General features: G+C 41.1%; 1 protein-coding gene across 3 annotated transcripts in view; it reads right to left on the bottom strand.

The window, feature by feature from the left end:
* Positions 1 to 256: 256 nt before the first annotated feature.
* slc9a5 (solute carrier family 9 member A5) overlaps positions 257 to 19,207 on the bottom strand; it is a 148,332-nt gene continuing 129,381 nt past the window's right edge. The window contains exons 12-16 of one of the 3 annotated variants that reach the window (XM_078400314.1): positions 18,426 to 18,552; positions 17,342 to 17,518; positions 15,970 to 16,042; positions 11,192 to 11,329; positions 257 to 6,013 (exon numbers count right to left, since the gene is read on the bottom strand). In XM_078400314.1, coding sequence (XP_078256440.1) covers positions 5,463 to 6,013; positions 11,192 to 11,329; positions 15,970 to 16,042; positions 17,342 to 17,518; positions 18,426 to 18,552 — 1,066 coding nt within the window. In that variant the 3' untranslated portion in view covers positions 257 to 5,462. Of the gene's footprint in view, positions 6,014 to 6,921; positions 7,704 to 11,191; positions 11,330 to 15,969; positions 16,043 to 17,341; positions 17,519 to 18,425; positions 18,553 to 19,207 lie in introns of those variants that run through there. The other 2 variants (XM_078400316.1, XM_078400317.1) reach the window with 2 other exon arrangements.

The following is a 19,207-nucleotide window of genomic DNA, read 5'->3' as shown; positions in this document are numbered from 1 at the left end:
CAATATGTCTTGTTTCTTCAGACTTCAATCATCCAATCCACCAAACAACACCAAACAAGAGTCAATGGCAGAATAAGCTGTTTGGCATTGGCAGAGAAGATTTGGCAGATTTTTCATGGGCGCAACCCACATACTCAGCTCTGCTGCTCATCCCACAAATGCATGTTCCTTACAAATGTGGCACCATTTAAAAGGGAAATAAACAGGCTTTCCAACGGCATAAGATTTATTGCCAAGAAGCATTGTTACAACAAAGAAATAATCTACCAAACACAAATTTCCTTACTTTTTGTGCTATGTTTATATTGATGACCAGGATGAACTATACAGCAGCCAATTTGCTGATGATACAAAAATTAGGCGGTTAGCAAGTTGAGGGAATGACACAAAAGGCCTGACGACACAGAATGGAATAGATGAATTAGGTTAGAGGGTGAGTAGTTGGTGAATGGAATATAATGTAGGAAAATGTGAAAGTTATCTGCTTTGGAATGAGGAAATGTAAAACCATTTAGTGGTTAAACTCCAGTAATTCATCACCTTTGAGACCTAGTGTCGTACTGGTAGATGTTCCAGTTTAGTAGAAATTGCTCCAATTAATATCCTCAAAACACTTTTATTTCACATTTTCACGTGATACACAATATTATCATGGATTTCCAGTGTACTGGTGAGGGAGCAGGAAGTATACAAGCTCTTGAGACCCTGGCTCTGGCTACAAACAACTCGTGTTCCTCACCCCTGGAGTTCCAGACACAATCTTGGCCTTGGCCATGAACCTGGCTCCGGATGCAGTCCATACCTCCAGCTCCACACACCTTACCTGCCACTCCAGACCCCAACTCACATTTTGGACTAATGGGTAAATCAGATGCTGATCCATCGGGACTCCCACACAATCAGATGCCAAATTAATGGAGTTCTATTGTTTAAAATGTAACCAAAATACAAAATGATAGTACAAGAGGGTGGAATATAATTGCAGGGCAGATTTAATGCTGATGAGACCACAGCCAGGATATTGCAAAAAAATCCAATCTCCATGTTTAAGAAAGGATGTGTTTCTATTGAAGGCAGAATAGAGAAGGTTCACTACGTTGATTCCTGAGATAAAGTGACTGACATAGAAAGAAAGGTTAAATGGTTTTGCTACAGAGAGCTTTGGAGGCTGAGTCATTGAATGTGCTCAAGATGAAGCCTCCAAGAGAACCAAGGGATACTGGTACAGAGCAGGTAGGTGGTGTTCAGGCTAAGAATGGACCTGCCATAATTACATTGAATGGTGAAGCCAGATTTAGGTATCAACCAACCTACTCCTGTTTCTTATGTTTATAGAAACAAAGGAAGTTCCGAAAATGACCATTATCAATGTTTAATTTATTTTAAATTAATATAACTGTATTTTGTTTCTTTTGACAGAATAAGTTCAAAGGTAGTAAATTTCACATTTATTAACTTGTCAGTAAACAGTACTGCATTATCTACGTAAATGAATAAATAAACCAAATTTACCAACGACCAAGCAACGCAGATACTTAAAAAAATTATCAACAAAGTTAATTAAATAATGCACGGATTCAACAAATACACATTTTGCCATTTAATACATTCAGTTTTGTAGATAACTAGAGAATTTCTTCCAAAGTGAAGGCACAGGGATTTTTATATCAATACTAGACGGGCGTGGACCCGTTGGGTGCAAATCTCTCCTGCAGGCCCGGCAACCCCCGTTGGGTGCACACCTCTCCTGCGGGCCCGGCAACCCCTGTTGGGTGCAAGCCTCTCCTGCGGGCCCGGCAACCCCTGTTGGGTGCAAGCCTCTCCTGCAGGCCCGGCAACCCCTGTTGGGTGCAAGCCTCTCCTGCAGGCCCGGCAACCCCCGTTGGGTGCACGCCTCTCCTGTGGGCCCGGCAACCCTCCCCCAACTGACAACCCATGGATCTGTTGCCAGCCGGAGTCTGCCCCGGGGCCGTGGGCGGGCGAGGGGGGAGAGGGAGAGGGAGAGGGAGAGGGAGAGGGAGCCACTCTCCCCAGCCCCGGGCGGCCAGAGCGAGCCATGGACCCGTTGGGTGGAACCTCTCCTGCAGCGGCAGCTCGATGGCGACGGCCATCTTCTTTGACCCTCTGCTGCCGCGCTGCACCGTGGGTGGGTCAGGTGCGGGGCAAACCGGGACGGGCGCCGGTCTTCCCGGCGGGGGGGGGGGGGGGGGGGGGGGAGTGCATGTATTAAAGTTTATTAAGTTAATTGTTTTTAAAATGTAACAAAACTTGATCAATTGAGACCGCAGGGGAATGGTGAGTAGTGATTGTTGCGCTATCGTGAACCGTTTTGGCTGTATTTCAGGTACGTACAAACTGACAAACACACAAGATGAGAGTTTTAGTAATATAATATAGATAGATAAGTTAACAAAGTTCATTTTACACAAATGAATTAAATTTTAGATTTGTGTCTGCAACATAAGAAGATTTTTCTCTTCACCTGAGCAAGATTTCCATATCACCTTCATTCGGCAGCAGTCCACCCGTATAAATCCCTCAAAACAGATTCACAGCCTAGCTGCTTGGTGACGTGGGATGTCCCTAATGGCACACTTGAGCAGTCTTTGTGTATCTGGATCCAAACCTCATTTGTTGACTCTTCATTAATTGAGAGTTAGATAGAGCTCTGGGGGCTACTGGAATCAAGGGATATGGGGAGAAGGCAGGCACGGGTTACTGATTGTAGATGATCAGCCATGATCACAATATATGGCGGTGCTGGCTGGAAGGGCCAAATGGCCTCCTCCTGCACCTATTTTCTATGTTTCTATGATCTTCCTCATGTTAGCTAAAACCCCAAAGGAATACTCACTTTCAATGGGGTGACATCAAATCCAAGACCAGAAAGGAATGACGTCGCATATTAATCATATCATCATATCATATCATCATATCATATCATATATATACAGCCGGAAACAGGCCTTTTCGGCCCTCCAAGTCCGTGCCGCCCAGTGATCCCCGTACATTAACACTATCCTACACCCACTAGGGACAATTTTTTTTAATTTTTTTTTTTACATTTACCCAGCCAATTAACCTACGTACCTGTACGTCTTTGGAGTGTGGGAGGAAACCGAAGATCTCGGAGTAAACCCACGCAGGTCACGGGGAGAACGTACAAACTCCTTACAGTGCAGCACCCGTAGTCAGGATCGAACCTGAGTCTCCGGCGCTGCATTCGCTGTAAAGCAGCAACTCTACCGCTGCGCTACCGTGCCACCCCCGGTAGGATAGAAAATGATAGGAAATTGATCCAAAATGTTTAAATATTGCACTAAAAGGCAAAATTGATGAATGAATGGCACGTAATGCAGAAAAGGGTAAAATAAAAAACACTTAAATCATTAAAATTCACAACACAGAAGAGATAATTCATTAACCACCTTCATGTTAACCAAATAGGTCAGTGGGAAAAAAGTTTTTAAACTCCCCTTTAGTGTTCCTACTACTTATCTTTGAACTATATCCCCTACTATTGACTGCTTCACTAGGTCCTTTGAACCCTTTGAACCGTTTCACTAAGGAAAATGTATCATTCTAGATAACCCCAAGTCTCATCATTTATACACCCCTATTAAATTTCCTCTCAGTATTCTTTGTTCCAGAGAAAACATCCTCAGTCTTGCCAATCTTTCATCATACCTGAACTCAGGCAACATTGTTGGAAATCACTTCTTCCTTTTTTGGTAGGCCACAACATTTACACATGCAGGGTTGGGACCAGGTCTGAACTCACCACTCTGGTTGCGACATAATGCAAAGCTGTGTTTAGTGCAATGTTAGCATAAATTCTCCATTGCATTCAGTGCATTAAGCCAATAAAAGCAATTATCCCATATACCTTCTCAACAATTATATCTACTTTCATGGATTTATGGACATTAACTCTACTCTTATACAATTCTTAGATGCACAGAGTCTCTTGCCCAGAGTAGGGGAATTGAGGCCCAGAAGACATAGGTTGAAAGTGAAGGGGGAAATATTTAATAGGAATCTGAGGGGTAACTTTTTCACACAAAGGGTGGTGGGTGTATGGAATGAGCTGCCAGAGGAGGTAGTTGAGGCAGGGACTAATGCAATGTTTAAGGAACAATTAGACAGGTGCATGGATAGGGCAGGTTTAGAGGGATATGGGCCAAACGCAGGCAGGTGGGACAAGTTGGTCAGTGAGGGCACATTGGGCCGAACACCATTTCCACGTTTTATGACTCTAGAATTCTTTGCACAGAAATTCCTCTGTGGTTCAAATTATTCATTTTCCCTATAAACTCTGCGGTACATATCTTCAATTTACAAACCTATACTTTGAAATAACAAATGGCACATCTCTCTCGATCCATAAGAAAGTATCAAAATGCCCATAAAAACAACATTTCCAATTGACCAAATTTTGTATAATGAAACCTTTTCCATTTATGTTTCCCTTTTATAAATGAAGGAATGTCTGTATTCTAAAGCAACACATTGGAAATGCTGGAAACTGAAAAAAAAAAAGCTAGAAATATTCAGTATGTCATGGCACATCTATAGAGAGAAAATAAAAACCTAACGTTTCAGAATGATGAGCGTTCTATGGACTCTACCATAGCTGTGCTCTCAAAATGCATTACCTCACTTTTCTACGGATTGGATCTCATTTGCCATTTTGGGCACCGAAACGCCCCCCCTGTTGCTTTCCTGCCGTCAACAATTTTCTTCCTTCACATCGAATACAATGTTTGATTAAATAGGTGGAGATTTGGGATTACCATATGCATAGTTTATTAAGGTAGGTTTTCATCTATGGAGTTCTATTACTTTCAAAATTAAATGGTGGCAATATCTTCTCGTGGTGCAGACTCAAGTATCTACTTCCAAACTGCCCATTGCCAAAATGGGAGTAATAAACCAGAGGAAGTAAAGTTATATATTTTGTTTGAACAATCTCCTCAGATTTATTCTGATTATACACAGATGGTTCCATCCACAAATATCAGACCAGTTTCACTTTACCTTTGGCAAGACCCTAATCTCTGACATCCCCAGTTAGTCGGCAGCTCTTTCTTGTTTGTCCCACTCCTTGACTGTCCCATTGTATAATTCCATCACTTATCTTGCACCTCCTCCCCCTCCTATCACCAGCCAAAAATGGATCAATCAGAACCATAAAGTATTCTGCTTGTGAGTAACCACATCAAGGAAGTCATCCCCAGCATTCACATCTGAAGATCGAACATTTTCATTTCCATAATAGAAACACTATTAGAAAGTCTGATCACATAAATACAATATATATTTGTTTGCTAACAGTTTACCATAATTACTAGCCCCAAAATGGCTTGAGATCTCCAGTATTTCCAAAGCACATATTCAATGGTTCATGAAACTAAAATCCAATCGTCCACTTATATTATTTTTTTCTCGCATGAGAAATGCGATTAAAGTTCTGTCTGTTTATTACCAGACTTCTCAGATTGCTTCATGGTATATTGTGTTGAGGTAACCAAAGATTTCAGTGCTGAGACATACGAAGGTCTGTAGAATGATGCAGACCATCTGGTACTTACAAACCCAGCTGATGGAACTGGTCTGCTATCACTTTCAGCAGACATAAGTGGCTGCAGCTCTTGCTGCTGAATATACTCAATGGTGTCCTCAGCGCCGCTCCTTCCCCCTGCTGTACAAACCTCAGGGAACTGGAAATGGACGCGGCGCCGTGGCAGGGTAGCTGAAGCTGTGCGTTCCTCCAACATGAAATTCAAAGTCCTTGGCTGAAACACTACATCGGACAGAGTAGGTGAGACCAGGCTGTCAACCGGTGACATGTTGTACTCCCAGGCATATTGCAAGTCGACTGGCACATTCTTGGTTGTTTCTGATGACACGCAGGCTGAGAGATCACTCGCATCACCTTTCCAGGGAAACTCTTTCTCGGCAGAAGTAGGAGATAATGTGAAAACGCCTGGGCTTGGAACATATTGGGAATTACCTGAGATATACAAGTTTAAAATAGTACATCTTAACATCATTTAAAAACATACACATGTGCATCCTAAAAATACATTAAAAAAATAAATTTACTATAAAACTGTTAATAAATGCACAACAGTGTAAGAGTAAAGGCAGCGCAAGATTAGTGAAAAAGATGCAAGCAAGTTGAAAATGATAGTTGTAGAATACAAGGCAACTTGAAGCAAATTAGAATTTAGTAAGCAGGAGACACTGGATTATCATGATTAAAAAAGTCAACAAGTTACAGCAAAGTCTCAGAAAATATACCTGAATACAGTCAACTCAAAGCCTCTTGAATAATTATGTCAATAGCAAAATAAGAACAAGTGTAATGGAAGACACTAAATGCTGGAGTAACTTAGCGGGTCAAGCAGCATCTCTAGAGAAAAAGGATAGATGACGTTTCAGGTCAGGACCCTTCTTCAGACTGAAAGTATAGGGGAGGAACTGGGGGTAAGAAAAGGTCAGAAGAAAGCAGTGCTGGCAACAAGGAGAGATAAGAACAAAAGGTGCAAGACAGGTTTGTAGAATTGTAGATTGTGAAGCCGGGAGAGGAAAGTGGGGGAGGGGGGGGGGGGGAGAGAGATGACCTAAATTTGGAGAATTCACTGTTCATACGTTGGGCTGTAAGCTACCAAAGTGGAATATGAGGTGCTGTTCCTCCAGTTTGCTTGTGGCCTCAAACCAGGACAGAAAGGTCACTGTGGGAATGGGAATGGGAGTTAAGATGGTTAGCAACTGGGAATGGGAATGGGAGTTAAGATGTCTAGCAACTGGGAGATCCAGTCAGCTTTGGCTGACCGAGTGCAAATGTTCAGCAACAGCCTCAGCTCTAATTCCTGAAGCATAATCACTCCCAAAAGGGCCACACTGCTTTCCCTTTCCCTCTCTTTATTAGCTGATAGGCCTTACAATTAACCAGTTAGAAATACTTCCTTGGCCCTGCTCCGAAAAAAGGGCTTTCCCCACTTCTATTCTGCTCCACAACCCAGCTTCAAACTTACTTACATATGGTTATGTCACTTTAGCTTGTATATTAATAAAACATGCATGTATAAAAATGTTTTAAACAGACCTATTTTTAAAAGCATGATGAAAAGATGAATGTATACTTTCTCACCAGTGTACAAACCATTAGTGAGCCCAGAAAGATTTTCATTTTAGTAAAAGATAAGTTCATTTACAATTCTGTGTATATTGAAGTATATTTGAGGAGTCTGCCTTCATAATGGCAGTGCCAATGTCTCTGTGATTTAAGTTATATTTTCTGTCAATAGCCAGCGTGAAAGTTAGCAAACAGAAACATGCTCTGCTTTTTTAAAAAGTTGATATTGGCTCAAACTATTGTACCTTGCATCTTAGAATTAAAAAAGGAATGTGTCAGTATTCCAGATTGAAGAAAGGAAGGAAGGCAAAGACAATGGCCAAGCAGCAGAAGGAAGTATTTGATAATTGCGTTATTTACTGTTGACTTGTTTGTTGTTGCTCTGATGCTTCAGTGGATATTTGCGAGTCTGCTGAGTGAGTTGTGATCCCGTGGAGATGAATGTAACCGGGCCGCACTAGCTGAGCACTCTGTGAAAGGATGGGTTCATCATTTTGAAACTTCCAAGGTGGATCCTTCGTGCAAATCTCCGCTTCTGTGCCATCACTGATTTGGCTGGTGACTAAAACAAGACTTGAGTTATCCTCACCTGAGCTTAACACCAGAAAAGAAAATGTGAGAAGACCCATTGCTTGACTTAAAACAAATAATGCAACATTAATTGGTGGCGGTGGTATAAAACAGCAAAGGGAAAAGTTAGAAAGTGACAGAAAACATCTGCTATCTGAAATAGAGAAGCATGATTAATCCGTGTTCTTTTGATGTGACACAGGATTTGAATATTTTTTTTTAGCTCCAAACACATAATCAGGATTTAGTTAGGTTTAACTACATTAGTTATTACCTTAGCATATATCCAAGAGATCACATTCCTGAAGTGGCTAAAGGCAGCAAATGAAGATAACAAGAACTGATTAAAACCATGACTCCCACTCCTAAAAGAGAGGTACCTTGTGGCTGTAACTAATGGGGCAAGCTGGAAGCCATGGCAGATCATAGGTGTGAGGGGGCAAACTTGCCTTCACCTGTATCTCTGGAGGCCTTGGTAGAGGGTGAGGGCAAGGAGGAGGTTCATCTTCCCACACAAGGTTAGGAAATTCTCCTTAAGTGGCAGGAGGAAGAACGACTGAGATTAATGTCAATAGCAAGGGTCCAAGCAAATGAATACCTTGGCATCGCAGATGTGGTCAATGGTTGTGCACACATTTTCCAAAAGCTGCACTAGTAGACTATTGATATACTTTCATTGTCCACCAACAATTTCTGTCCATGAAGATTTGGACTTGTGGGCATCCCTGACAACGCTGATATTCATTGTCCTTCCCTCGTTGCCTCTGACGTGTACACGGGTGGATCTGGATTCACATCCAGGCCAGACTGCGTCAGGATGGTGGACTTCAATAGAATTGAGACCATCTATTTGTTTAAATTGATATTTTTATATAATTACTTCAATGTACATTTTTCACAACTACTGGGATAAAGGAGATCCCTTGTATTCACGCAGTCATCCGTTGGTTTGGTATAAGGGAGGTACATGGCCCAGTGGACCAGGGCAGAATGATGCTGTGGATTGAACCTCCAACTCAGGGTCCTCCTACTCCTGCTCTTCACTCTCCCACAAGACATCAATGATCCCTTTAAATGGTTGAAGTTGAAGATTGTGGTTATTGTGGCCAAGGTGCTGGACCTGTGACTTCCAGTTTTTGAATAGCAAGTTCACTGCACATGATTAAAAAATGGCTCAAGGTGCATTGTTGGCATGAGGAAAGATGTCATGATCGGCCCATCTTCGATTGGCAACTGACACTTGTGCCATCAGGCATACAGAAGTGCCACACAGAAAGAGTCACACTAGTCAAACTAGCAAAGAAAATTGGAAGCACACTAAATGATGAAATAGAAATAAAGAGCCCAATCTCACGGCTACTGCACCAAAATAAACCCAACAGAATGGTAACGACTCAATTAATGTTCAGCCTTTACTGCCAAAGGTAACTACGGTCAAAATTTAAGTTAAAAGTTGGGAATATTTTGATTGTGCTTTGGTCTTGCTTGCACACTGTAGCAAATGGGTGGATCGGGAGTTTTTGAGACTGTTATTTGTTGCTGTCATCACCATTTTGAAAGTTTGGCTACTGTTGATTCTCTACTTTGTTTAATTTAGGAAAACTGTATTCCAGAGTTGAATGAGGAAACTTAATTGCCACATGGCAGGAGATTCTGCCTGAAAGATTCCATGCTACATGTATGTACATGTACTTGTAGTACAGCTCCACACATGACGACTTACAAAAGACGATGAAGAAATAAAGTTATTTGTAAAAACAGATGTTTTCGTGTTTGGGAATGGAACACTGGACTAAGGCAGATGTGGCCATACTGAATGGGATCCTGGTGAAAATATATTCTGTGCATTTAAGTTAAACAGTAATTGGAACTACTTTTGGAAAGCATAGTTTTATACTAGAATATCTAACACAATAAAAAAATATCTCAATTCCCACCCACAAGGTTTATTACACAGTCTTGTTGATGACGCAAAAGATTTCATGGATAAATTAATATGACAGTTGAGTTGTTTGTTATGATTGCCTTTGACTCCCTGAGAGCAAAGTGCCTTTTTGTCCTGAATTAGTACTTATAGCATCACTGAAAACCTACAACGCAGAAGACTCTTCATCCTATTGTGTGTCTGTGTTCATCAAGAAACATGCAGACAACTTCACTCCACCCATCCATCCAGCACTTGACCTGTAACTCGGCAGGGCAGAGCCCCTCAAATGCACAGCCAGCCACTCATGGCATGTGATGGAGCTTTCTGCCTCTATCACCCTTTCAAGCAGAGAATCAGATACCTCCCACTCTCCAGGCAAACAAACCCTTGTATCCACTCAAACCCCTCTGCCAATGACTTTAAACCATTGCTCTCAGTGTTTTGACCACTTTGCTGAGGGTAACTGCTCATTCCTCTTTTACTCCATCCAAATCCCTTTTAATTTCATGCAACTTACACAAGAGTTCCCATAACCTTTCCTGTTCCAGAGAAAACAACCCCAGCCTTTTCAAATGTTGCTCGTAGTTACACATCTGCCACTTAGTTTTCTGCAACGTAGCCACTTCTAAACCTAGTTTCCCATTCTCCCCAGGATGCCACATACCTTTCCTTTAATGACCAATTGCCACCATCCTTGGTTCAAATTTAGATGTTGGACAAATTGCCCAACCTGTTTCCACGATGTGGCTCTCTGCTTTCCTAACTTCCCTTTCTCCCTTAAACTTTCTTTTTGTGAAAAACACCTTCACAGCTCAGACAAATTACATTAGCTTTTCTATTCCTACTTTCAGTAGATTTACCTCTTCATCGCCACCAACATTCCCATATTAAAGGGCATACAATGATTGGATTTATGGAGAATGGGCCTCTAACCAACTGGGATATTATGTTTGAAGTGAATAACATATTGTTAGAGTGTCTTGCTCTTGAGAGTTGCATTTACATTGGGCTCTGACACATTGTGATTGGAAACCTAGTTTAAAGTCTCTGCCACTGCATAGATTTCCCAGGTCAGGCCTGAGTGAAATGCATGTCCGACAAATTATGTGCCTTCTTTGGGCCAAGTGGGGCTTTTAGGGCTCCTCCAATGATTACAGTTTCACTCTCCCGCCTCATCAGCTCTGAAGGCCTCTACTTCCCTTCGCACCATCTCTGCCTTGATTGTCGACCCACCCTTTCTGATGCTATTCTGCTGCACTAATCTCCCTGCCAGCCACCAGCCAGGATGTCATTATGACTGCCAGCTGCACGAACCGCTGAGTCCCTTCAGCAGTTGTTTGTTTTGCTCAAGATTCCAGCATCTGCAAGCCCTTGAGTCTTTGTGTCATTTTGATTGCCAGCTATGGAGGAAAGAGAACAACAACGTGATAATGAGTTGCCAGGTCCCCCACACCAGACCTTGGTGGATTCCTCACCCACTCTGCTCTTCTTCACACCCTGCTTGTAAATACCAGGGCCTGCGTACAAATTTGGTTCACAAATCCGTTTTGTACCTGAAATCTTTCTTTCTTGTACATTCTCATCCACCTTGCGTGCCATGAAGGTGATTCCCTCGTCATCCTCTTGCTCTTTAACCTTCTTAGAGTTATCCTTTTCCTCATCTTCTGAGTCAACTTCCACAAAAACTGGAGCTAGGGCGAATAGAAAGAAGACATTAGAAGCTTCACTGTTCTATACATAATCCATAATACAGTCACTGCTCTATACATAATCCATAATACAGTCACTGCTCTATACATAATCCATAATACAGTCACTGCTCTATACATAATCCATAATACAGTCACTGCTCTATACATAATCCATAATACAGTCACTGCTCTATACATAATCCATAATACAGTCACTGCTCTATACATAATCCATAATACAGTCACTGCTCTATACATAATCCATAATACAGTCACTGCTCTATACATAATCCATAATACAGTCACTCACAACTGCTCTATTTTGATGTGAACATAAACTGTGGCCCTTAAATTCTTCACCAAGTCATTACTTCAGTGATAATACTACTTGTATAGTTATGTGCGTGAATGTATCTTTCACTTAAGAAATAAAATTGGGAAGATGGAAAGGTCCTGAAATAATTGTGTGTTTACTTCTTTAATTTTTGAAGTATAGTAGAGTTCAAGAACTGACCGCTAGACCCAGAGTCATCAAGCTTTAAACATCTGACTGGAATGTAAACACATTTGCTGGAAGGTACAGTATATCTGTGTTGATATCAAATAAGACATTAAGCTCATCAGTTATACTCTACCATGTGAAGCGGTTGCAAATGGCAGAAAATACCAACTTAAGTGAGTTACTGAGGATATCGGCACCATATAACAGGACTCCTATATTTATCAGTGCCTGAGAAAGAAGGAGGAATTTTTAGAATACCACAATATTAATGAGCCGGATTTGGCTGATTGCTGCCACAAATTCCAAAGGTAACTACCAGGTTTTGCCATTTTAAACTTTGGGGTAAATTGGTGAAAGATAGGTGCTGCCAAATCTGTCTACACTCCATCGGCCCCACAGCAGAAGTGTCCACATGGCGGGGCTGGAAACTGGAAGTGTCCTGAGCTAATTCTGCTTCCACCATCATCTATTGCACAAGTGTTGGTCCCACTGATTGTCGCCGGAAGCTTGCTTCCTTTTCAGGACAGACGATGACAGTGATGTAACATTTGAAACATGGATGATGGACACGAAAGGAGACTACACTCCATCATTGGACTCCATTTGGAGGCCATCAGTGGGATCGGGTCCTGCTGCAGATCTCCACTATTACACTGCAGATAGAGCTCTTAAGGATAGCGGAGTCAGGGGGTATGGGGAGAAGGCAGGAACGGGGTACTGATTGAGAATGATCAGCCATGATCACATTGAATGGCGGTGCTGGCTCGAAGGGCCGAATGGCCTCCTCCTGCACCTATTGTCTATTGTCTATTGCAGAATTGCTCCTCCATCCCTAAGCATGGAATAGAATCGGTGATTAAATTCACTTTACAGTATTGAGTTTTCAAGCCTGTGAAATATTTACATGAGACATTTGGTTGAACATATCTTATTGTATTAAAAAATAGGTTTTATTTATTTTTGTCCCATTGTTGTGAGTTATTACTTTAAGTTCATGTTGAGATATGGTTGAACACCATATCTAGGCTGGATAGCCATAATATGTGAACTTGCAATCTGTCATTGCAGATAGCGCAGTGGTAGAGTTGTTGCCTTACAGCACTTGCAGCGCCGGAGACCCGGGTTCGATCCCGACTTTGGGCACTGTCTGTACGGAGTTTGTATGTCCTCCCGTGACCGCGTGAGTTTTCTCCGAGATCTTCGGTTTCCTCCCACACTCCAAAGACGTACAGGTTTGTAGGTTAATTTTTTTGGTATAAATGTAAATTGTCCCTAGTGTGTGTAGAATAGTGTTAATGTGGAGGGATCACTGGTCTGTTCGGACTCGGTGGGCCGAATGGCTTGTTTCCACACTGTATCTCTGAACTTAACTAAACTCAACCCTTTTCTGCTGGTTTATATTTAGCATGTCTATTCCTGAAGAATGTTGCTGCACATGCAAAAATGATAGGTTTACGTGATTAACATTCATTACACTGCCTCCCTTAACAAGCTCAGCCAAGAACTTGCTGATAGTCACTGTAAATCCAACATGTTAAGAAGCCTCATTCTTTACAAATGAATTATTGTTGCATTCTATCAGTACCTGTCTCCAGCAATGGCTTTTGCTAAAAGATATGGGCCTCAATAATACAGCGTGCAACAGGGTAAACATCAAGGCTATGGACTACTGTCCATAATCAAATTGAAAGCTTATGAGTACATCAAAGGTATCATCATATGGATTCCTTCAGTCCGAGGGTAGTAAATCTGTGGAATTCTTTGCCACAGAAGGTGGTGGATATATTTAGGGCAGAGTTAGATAGATTCTTGATTAGTACAGGTGTCAGGGGTTATGGGGAGTTGGCGAGAATGGGGAGAATGGGGTTAGGAGGGAGAGATAGATCAGCCATGATTGAGTGCCGGAGTAGACTTGATGGGCCGAATGGCCTAATTCTGCTCCTATCACTTCTGGTCTTGGTGTGCAGGTGTGCAGAAGCAAATGTAAATACAAAATTAAACATACTCAGGTGCATGTGGAGACAGGTAACATAAATTGCTGCCTCTACCACATAATGAATTTATTGCCATGTTGACTAATCATTCAAAAATATTAGATTACTATTTAGTTAGGATTGATTGAATGAAAGATAGAACACAGAAACAGGCCCCTCAGTGCATTGAGTGCATGCCAACCATCGCTCACCCATACACACTAGCTCTTTATTCTACCTTCTCATCCCACTCCCGACTCACTGGGTACAACTTAGAGGCCAATTAACCTACAAACCCGGAATATTGTAAAAGAAGTTATATACGATCAAATTATAGAACATGTGGAATGCATGTTAGATGTGCAATTTTGTTTGTTTGCTTTGGAAAAAAAAGAGGCATCTTTGTTTAGGCAATCAAATAATTAATGGGATTCTCTGCAAGGTAAAGTGTACTTCCGATCATTGTATTTTCCACTTCTTGCAATGCTACTGTTTGTAGCCCATGCTGGTCTGACTGTTGAACGATGGTTCAATCTGCCCAATATCCAAACACTGTTTTAACACATCGGGAGATAGAACACTCATTCTCAGTTGCTTGTGTTAAGTGTGTAGTATATTTGCAAACAAGCTTTGGTCCTTGGTTCCAGTCTTCAGTTCCAGTGACTGCTTCCATATTGTGCCTTGGATACTGCTGCCCAAGAATAACATTTGAGTGAAAGTATGCTTGGTAACGATCATCATTTAAGATGCTGATGAGACTTTGTTTTTGTACATTGCACATGCAAGATTCATTTCAGGAGATCATGGCTCTTTGAAATTTTCCACCATCGAGAGCTGGGAAGGTGGACTTATTGATTTTATTCAAGGTTAAGATTCACAGACATATGAACTACAAGGGAGTCATAGAGTATGGGGGAATAGGCAGGAAAGAGTTTTGGTCAAGCTTGTTACAGCAGGCTTGAAGTGATGTTCTTGTGATGTTTTGAAGACCCATGTGGTATATATTCTTATATGTTATGTGCAGAACAAAAAAATGTTAGTCATCTACAGAAAATATTGAAAGGAGTGTTAACCCCAGAAAATAAACTGGAGTGATAGAATTTGACCAAGGTCTTAGAAACATAGAAACATAGAAAATAGGTGCAGGAGTAGGCTGATCATCCAGCTCAGTAGCCTGCACCTGCCTTCTCTCCATACCCCCTGATCCCTTTAGCAAAAAGGGCCACATCTAACTCCCTCTTAAATATAGCCAATGAACTGGCCTCAACTACCTTCTGTGGCAGAGAATTCCACAGACTCACCACTCTCTGTCTTCATTCAGTTATACAGCCAGAGGTCACACCAATAGCCATAGAACTTGTACAGACTTATAATAGGATCCTTCATACTAGTTTAATTTCTGCCTTACATTTGAAAGCAATTTTACTTCAACCCGGTTTCAGATAGTTTAATTAGTAAAAGGGCATAGTAGAAGCTCAATTTGTCAAATTATTCTTACATTCTCAACAGCTGACAATAAAATCATGGTGCTTTGGGTGTCCTGCGGTTAATGATATAGATTTAAATGACAACATCTCCTTGTGAGAAAACAGTCCTTCCAAAGTCCATCAATGAATAAATATTGCATAATAAAGATTGTGATAACTCTGTGGCCTTAACAAGCATCAAAGTTCAATTTTCAGGTTTTCTCACACTTTCTCCTGAAGGAAATGAGAGGAGGTTTGACTGAATCCAACTGCTCTCTAGACTTTGGCTTGTTCTTCAGGCTTGGACTGATTTGATCAAAGATCCTGCACGTGTTCAATAATTTCTCCAAAAGACTTTGCTGGAGAGAGGGGATCATGTGTTCATCTGCATAAACCTTTTCCTAAATGGGATACTAGAAATTTTTTTTTTGGGGGTTACTCAGCTTTATCCATAAGGAAATCCTGATACATTCTCATCAATAACCCCTATCTGCAGCAACAGGTGTGGATGTATTGAATTACACAGGTCACCTCACAGTTTATTGGTGCCATTTATTGAAGGTTCCAAACTCGCTAGGGGAAATTTAAGGAAAATGCTTCAATATATATCTTGAGTTTCAAAGAACGACACAGAAAGATCATGTGCAGGGAAAGAGTGTTCTATTACATTGTAAGCAAGTTGATCAATCACAGACTTACTTGTATCATGCCAGCTGACATTCTGCTGCAACTTTTCATTAGGTACTTGGCCATTAGCACCTTCAACAAATCTCTGTTGGAAACCACATAAAGGCACGACATGAAGTTAGAAGTAAAACAGATGCAGGCTGAGAACTGATTTTCTTGAACTCAACAATTTAGCATAAAAAATGAGAACATCATTCTATTCATTATTTGTACCACATACTTCAATGTTAGAAGAAATGAACTTCAAATTGATGTTTTGATCTGTTAGTGCGATGTGTTGCAGATTCTGCAGTGAAAGAGGTTAGTGTTGAATGTTTCCATCACATTCAAGGATCATTAGAGCATTCAGTGATAACATGTTAAGGCTTCCAATGGCACAAAGCGAGAGAATAGAGTGCTAAACTGACCAAGCACGTTTCGGAAGACGGACTGAATGCAAGTCATTGAGATGCAATATAAATATAGTCAATTACATAATTATGAAGTCAAATAAGACTCAAGGCAACTTTAACCTAAAATTGCCAATTATAAAACTAATATTTTTTAGGCTCTGCCCAATTTCACTCTCTGTTGAAATCAGTATCAGGCAGTATGTAAATCCATATGATTGCATTAATTTTCCATCAGTGAGCTAGGTTAAAAAATTATTCTTCCATATTTTCTCTCGATGACTCAGATGTGTTAAAAAAAAGTAGGCATTAGTCAGCCATGACAGAGTTAATCATTATTCACAAAATCGAAAGGGTTAAATGGTTACCATGTTATTTTCTCTCAGACACAGTCTGACCTACCACGCATTTCCAGAATTTTCTGTTCCTGTCCTATTTTGCTCAGAGACCTTCACTAAAAGCGAGCAGAAGGAAAATGTGAACAAAGTCTTCTTAAGTTCCGTTGCTGCTTTGATCTTGGAAACAGAAGCTTGCCAGTTGAAACTATCTTGAGATTATAAAATATTCACTTTATTACAACAATATATATATTCAACCAAGAGGTGATTAGATCTTTACAGACTGCAGTGCAAAATCTTGATTGCTTGTGGTAAATTGAGGAGAATATCTTTGAATAAATCTGTACTTAACATGATATCATTTGATAGGAACTTTAATAGATGGAAAATTCATCACCCAACAAAACTGAACTAAAACTGAATCCAATGTAGAAGAGTCTTTCAAAACTGTTTTAGCCTGGAGTACTGTCACCCATGATTCAGCTGACCACTCACTGAAATAAAATATGCCTGGGGGGCAGGAAAGTTGATGAATCAATCCCCTTTCATGTGGATTATTGTTCCTGTAACAACAGATGTGTAAAGAGGTTTTGCCCCTGTAAATGTTCCTTGGCTTCACAGTATAAAACCAACTTGTGCAACTGCAAAGAAACTTGCCTTTTTCTGACATTTGTGCTCCTTTTTATGTCTGCATTTGTTCTTTGAAGGGTAGACATTGTGTTTGGTGGATTTGAATGACTCGAGGCGACTTCTCATGTTTCGTTGGAAAACCTCCCTTTCTTGTCTTTCTTGTTCGCCTTGAGCAATGAAGTGCCGACTGTAATTGCCCTGGTACTGGTGGGGCATGGAGCAGAAATCAATCATAATAAAATCAACAACCGAGGCACACACACACAGAGTGCCAACAATATAAAAAGTTATTAACTGTCAAAATGCATTAACTGTGCAGACGGTAATTGATTCAGCATGTGCTGCTTCTCCACTTACACTCTGCGTTCATGTCACTATGCACATTTCCTTTAATTTTATGCTATAAATAAGAGAGGGAAACTTTTCGAAATGACCAAGAAGGGCAGCATTCATTCAGGTTATGCCATGGGCCGACCGATTAAAGAATCACAGCCCGAAGACTCAACAGTTATGACATTTGAATGAATACATTTGGACACATTTACACAGTTGTTCTTTGTACTCATATATCAAAGGAAACAAAAATCTCTTCAATATTTTTCAGCACAGCTTATTGGAGAGCAATCAGATGAAAGAATTTGAACAATGTTTCCTCTTGCTAATTTTGGGACACAGAGGCCATTTGTGCATCCCTTGTCGTTCTCTGGTTCAATCAACTAACTGACCGTGGTTCAGATATTCTTTTAATTTTTGTTTTAGAGATACAGCATGGAAACAGACCCTCCGGCCTACTGACTCCACAAAGACCAGTGATCACCCATTCACACCCAGTTCATGTTCTCCCACTTTCTCATCCACTCCCTGTACACCAGGGGTAATTTACAATGGCCAATTAACCTACAAACCCGCACGTCTTTGAGATGTGGGAGGAAGCCGGAGCATCCGGAGGAAACCAACAGGGAGAACGTGCAAACTCCACACAGACAGCACCTGAGGTCAGGATTGAACCCAGGTCCCTGGTGCTGTGAGGCACTCTGCACTAGTTGGGTGCTTACCTCTATGCTTGGGTAAATTGTATCTGTCTTTCAACATGGTTATGAACGTATCTTACCCTTTTCCGAGGCTTGTACAGGTTCCCTCTTAAAACATGGTGCATTACTGTGTCTTCCCGATCTCTGCCACTCCTCACTGTGTCAATTACTTGCATGTCCAGACACACTGCACTACCACTTTCCCTCCTGATAAGTACAAAACAAAATCAATGCACAAAAATCAAACTCCAATATCCTTTTCCTTTCAATATATTGTCACTGTTCAAATATATTGAGTTGGCCCGGTTGGGTAGTGATTGTGATCTCCACTGGCAACTTCATGAAAGGAGCTCTGAGATCTCTGGTCGACAACAGGCATCAGCAAACACAGAGGCATCTCAGACCTACTCTGCCTGTCTCACTGAGAAAGCAGCAGTTATAAAACCAGAAGGAGAAAATGGAAATTAACAAAGCAATACCTACTGGAACCCAAAGTAATTTACAATAGTAATTTTTAATAATCTGGACACACTCTACAAGTAGGCAAGTAGGAACAAGGAACTGCAGATGCTGTTTTAGAAGGGTAGACACAATGTGCTGGGGTGATGCTGCCTGACTCGCAGAGTTACTCCAGCACTTTATGTCTTCTATAAGTAGACATGCTGTTTCATAATCGGTGTAGTACTGTGTGTGCACAACGGTCACTTCATATTAAAGGAAGTAGGCACAGGCATCTCCCACTCCTCAGAACTCAATTGGAAGCAAATCAATCTCTAAACCGCCATGTAGAACACAGAGTGCTGCAGTTTCCTGGGTCTAAACCAAGGCATTCATTTTAGAAGAAGGCTGAAGACTATAAATG

Source organism: Rhinoraja longicauda, chromosome 6 (genome assembly GCF_053455715.1).
Source record: "Rhinoraja longicauda isolate Sanriku21f chromosome 6, sRhiLon1.1, whole genome shotgun sequence".
Classification (NCBI taxonomy): domain Eukaryota; kingdom Metazoa; phylum Chordata; class Chondrichthyes; order Rajiformes; family Arhynchobatidae; genus Rhinoraja; species Rhinoraja longicauda.
The sequence above is the reverse complement of the archived record's forward strand: the minus strand, read 5'-3'. Positions and strand labels throughout refer to the sequence as shown.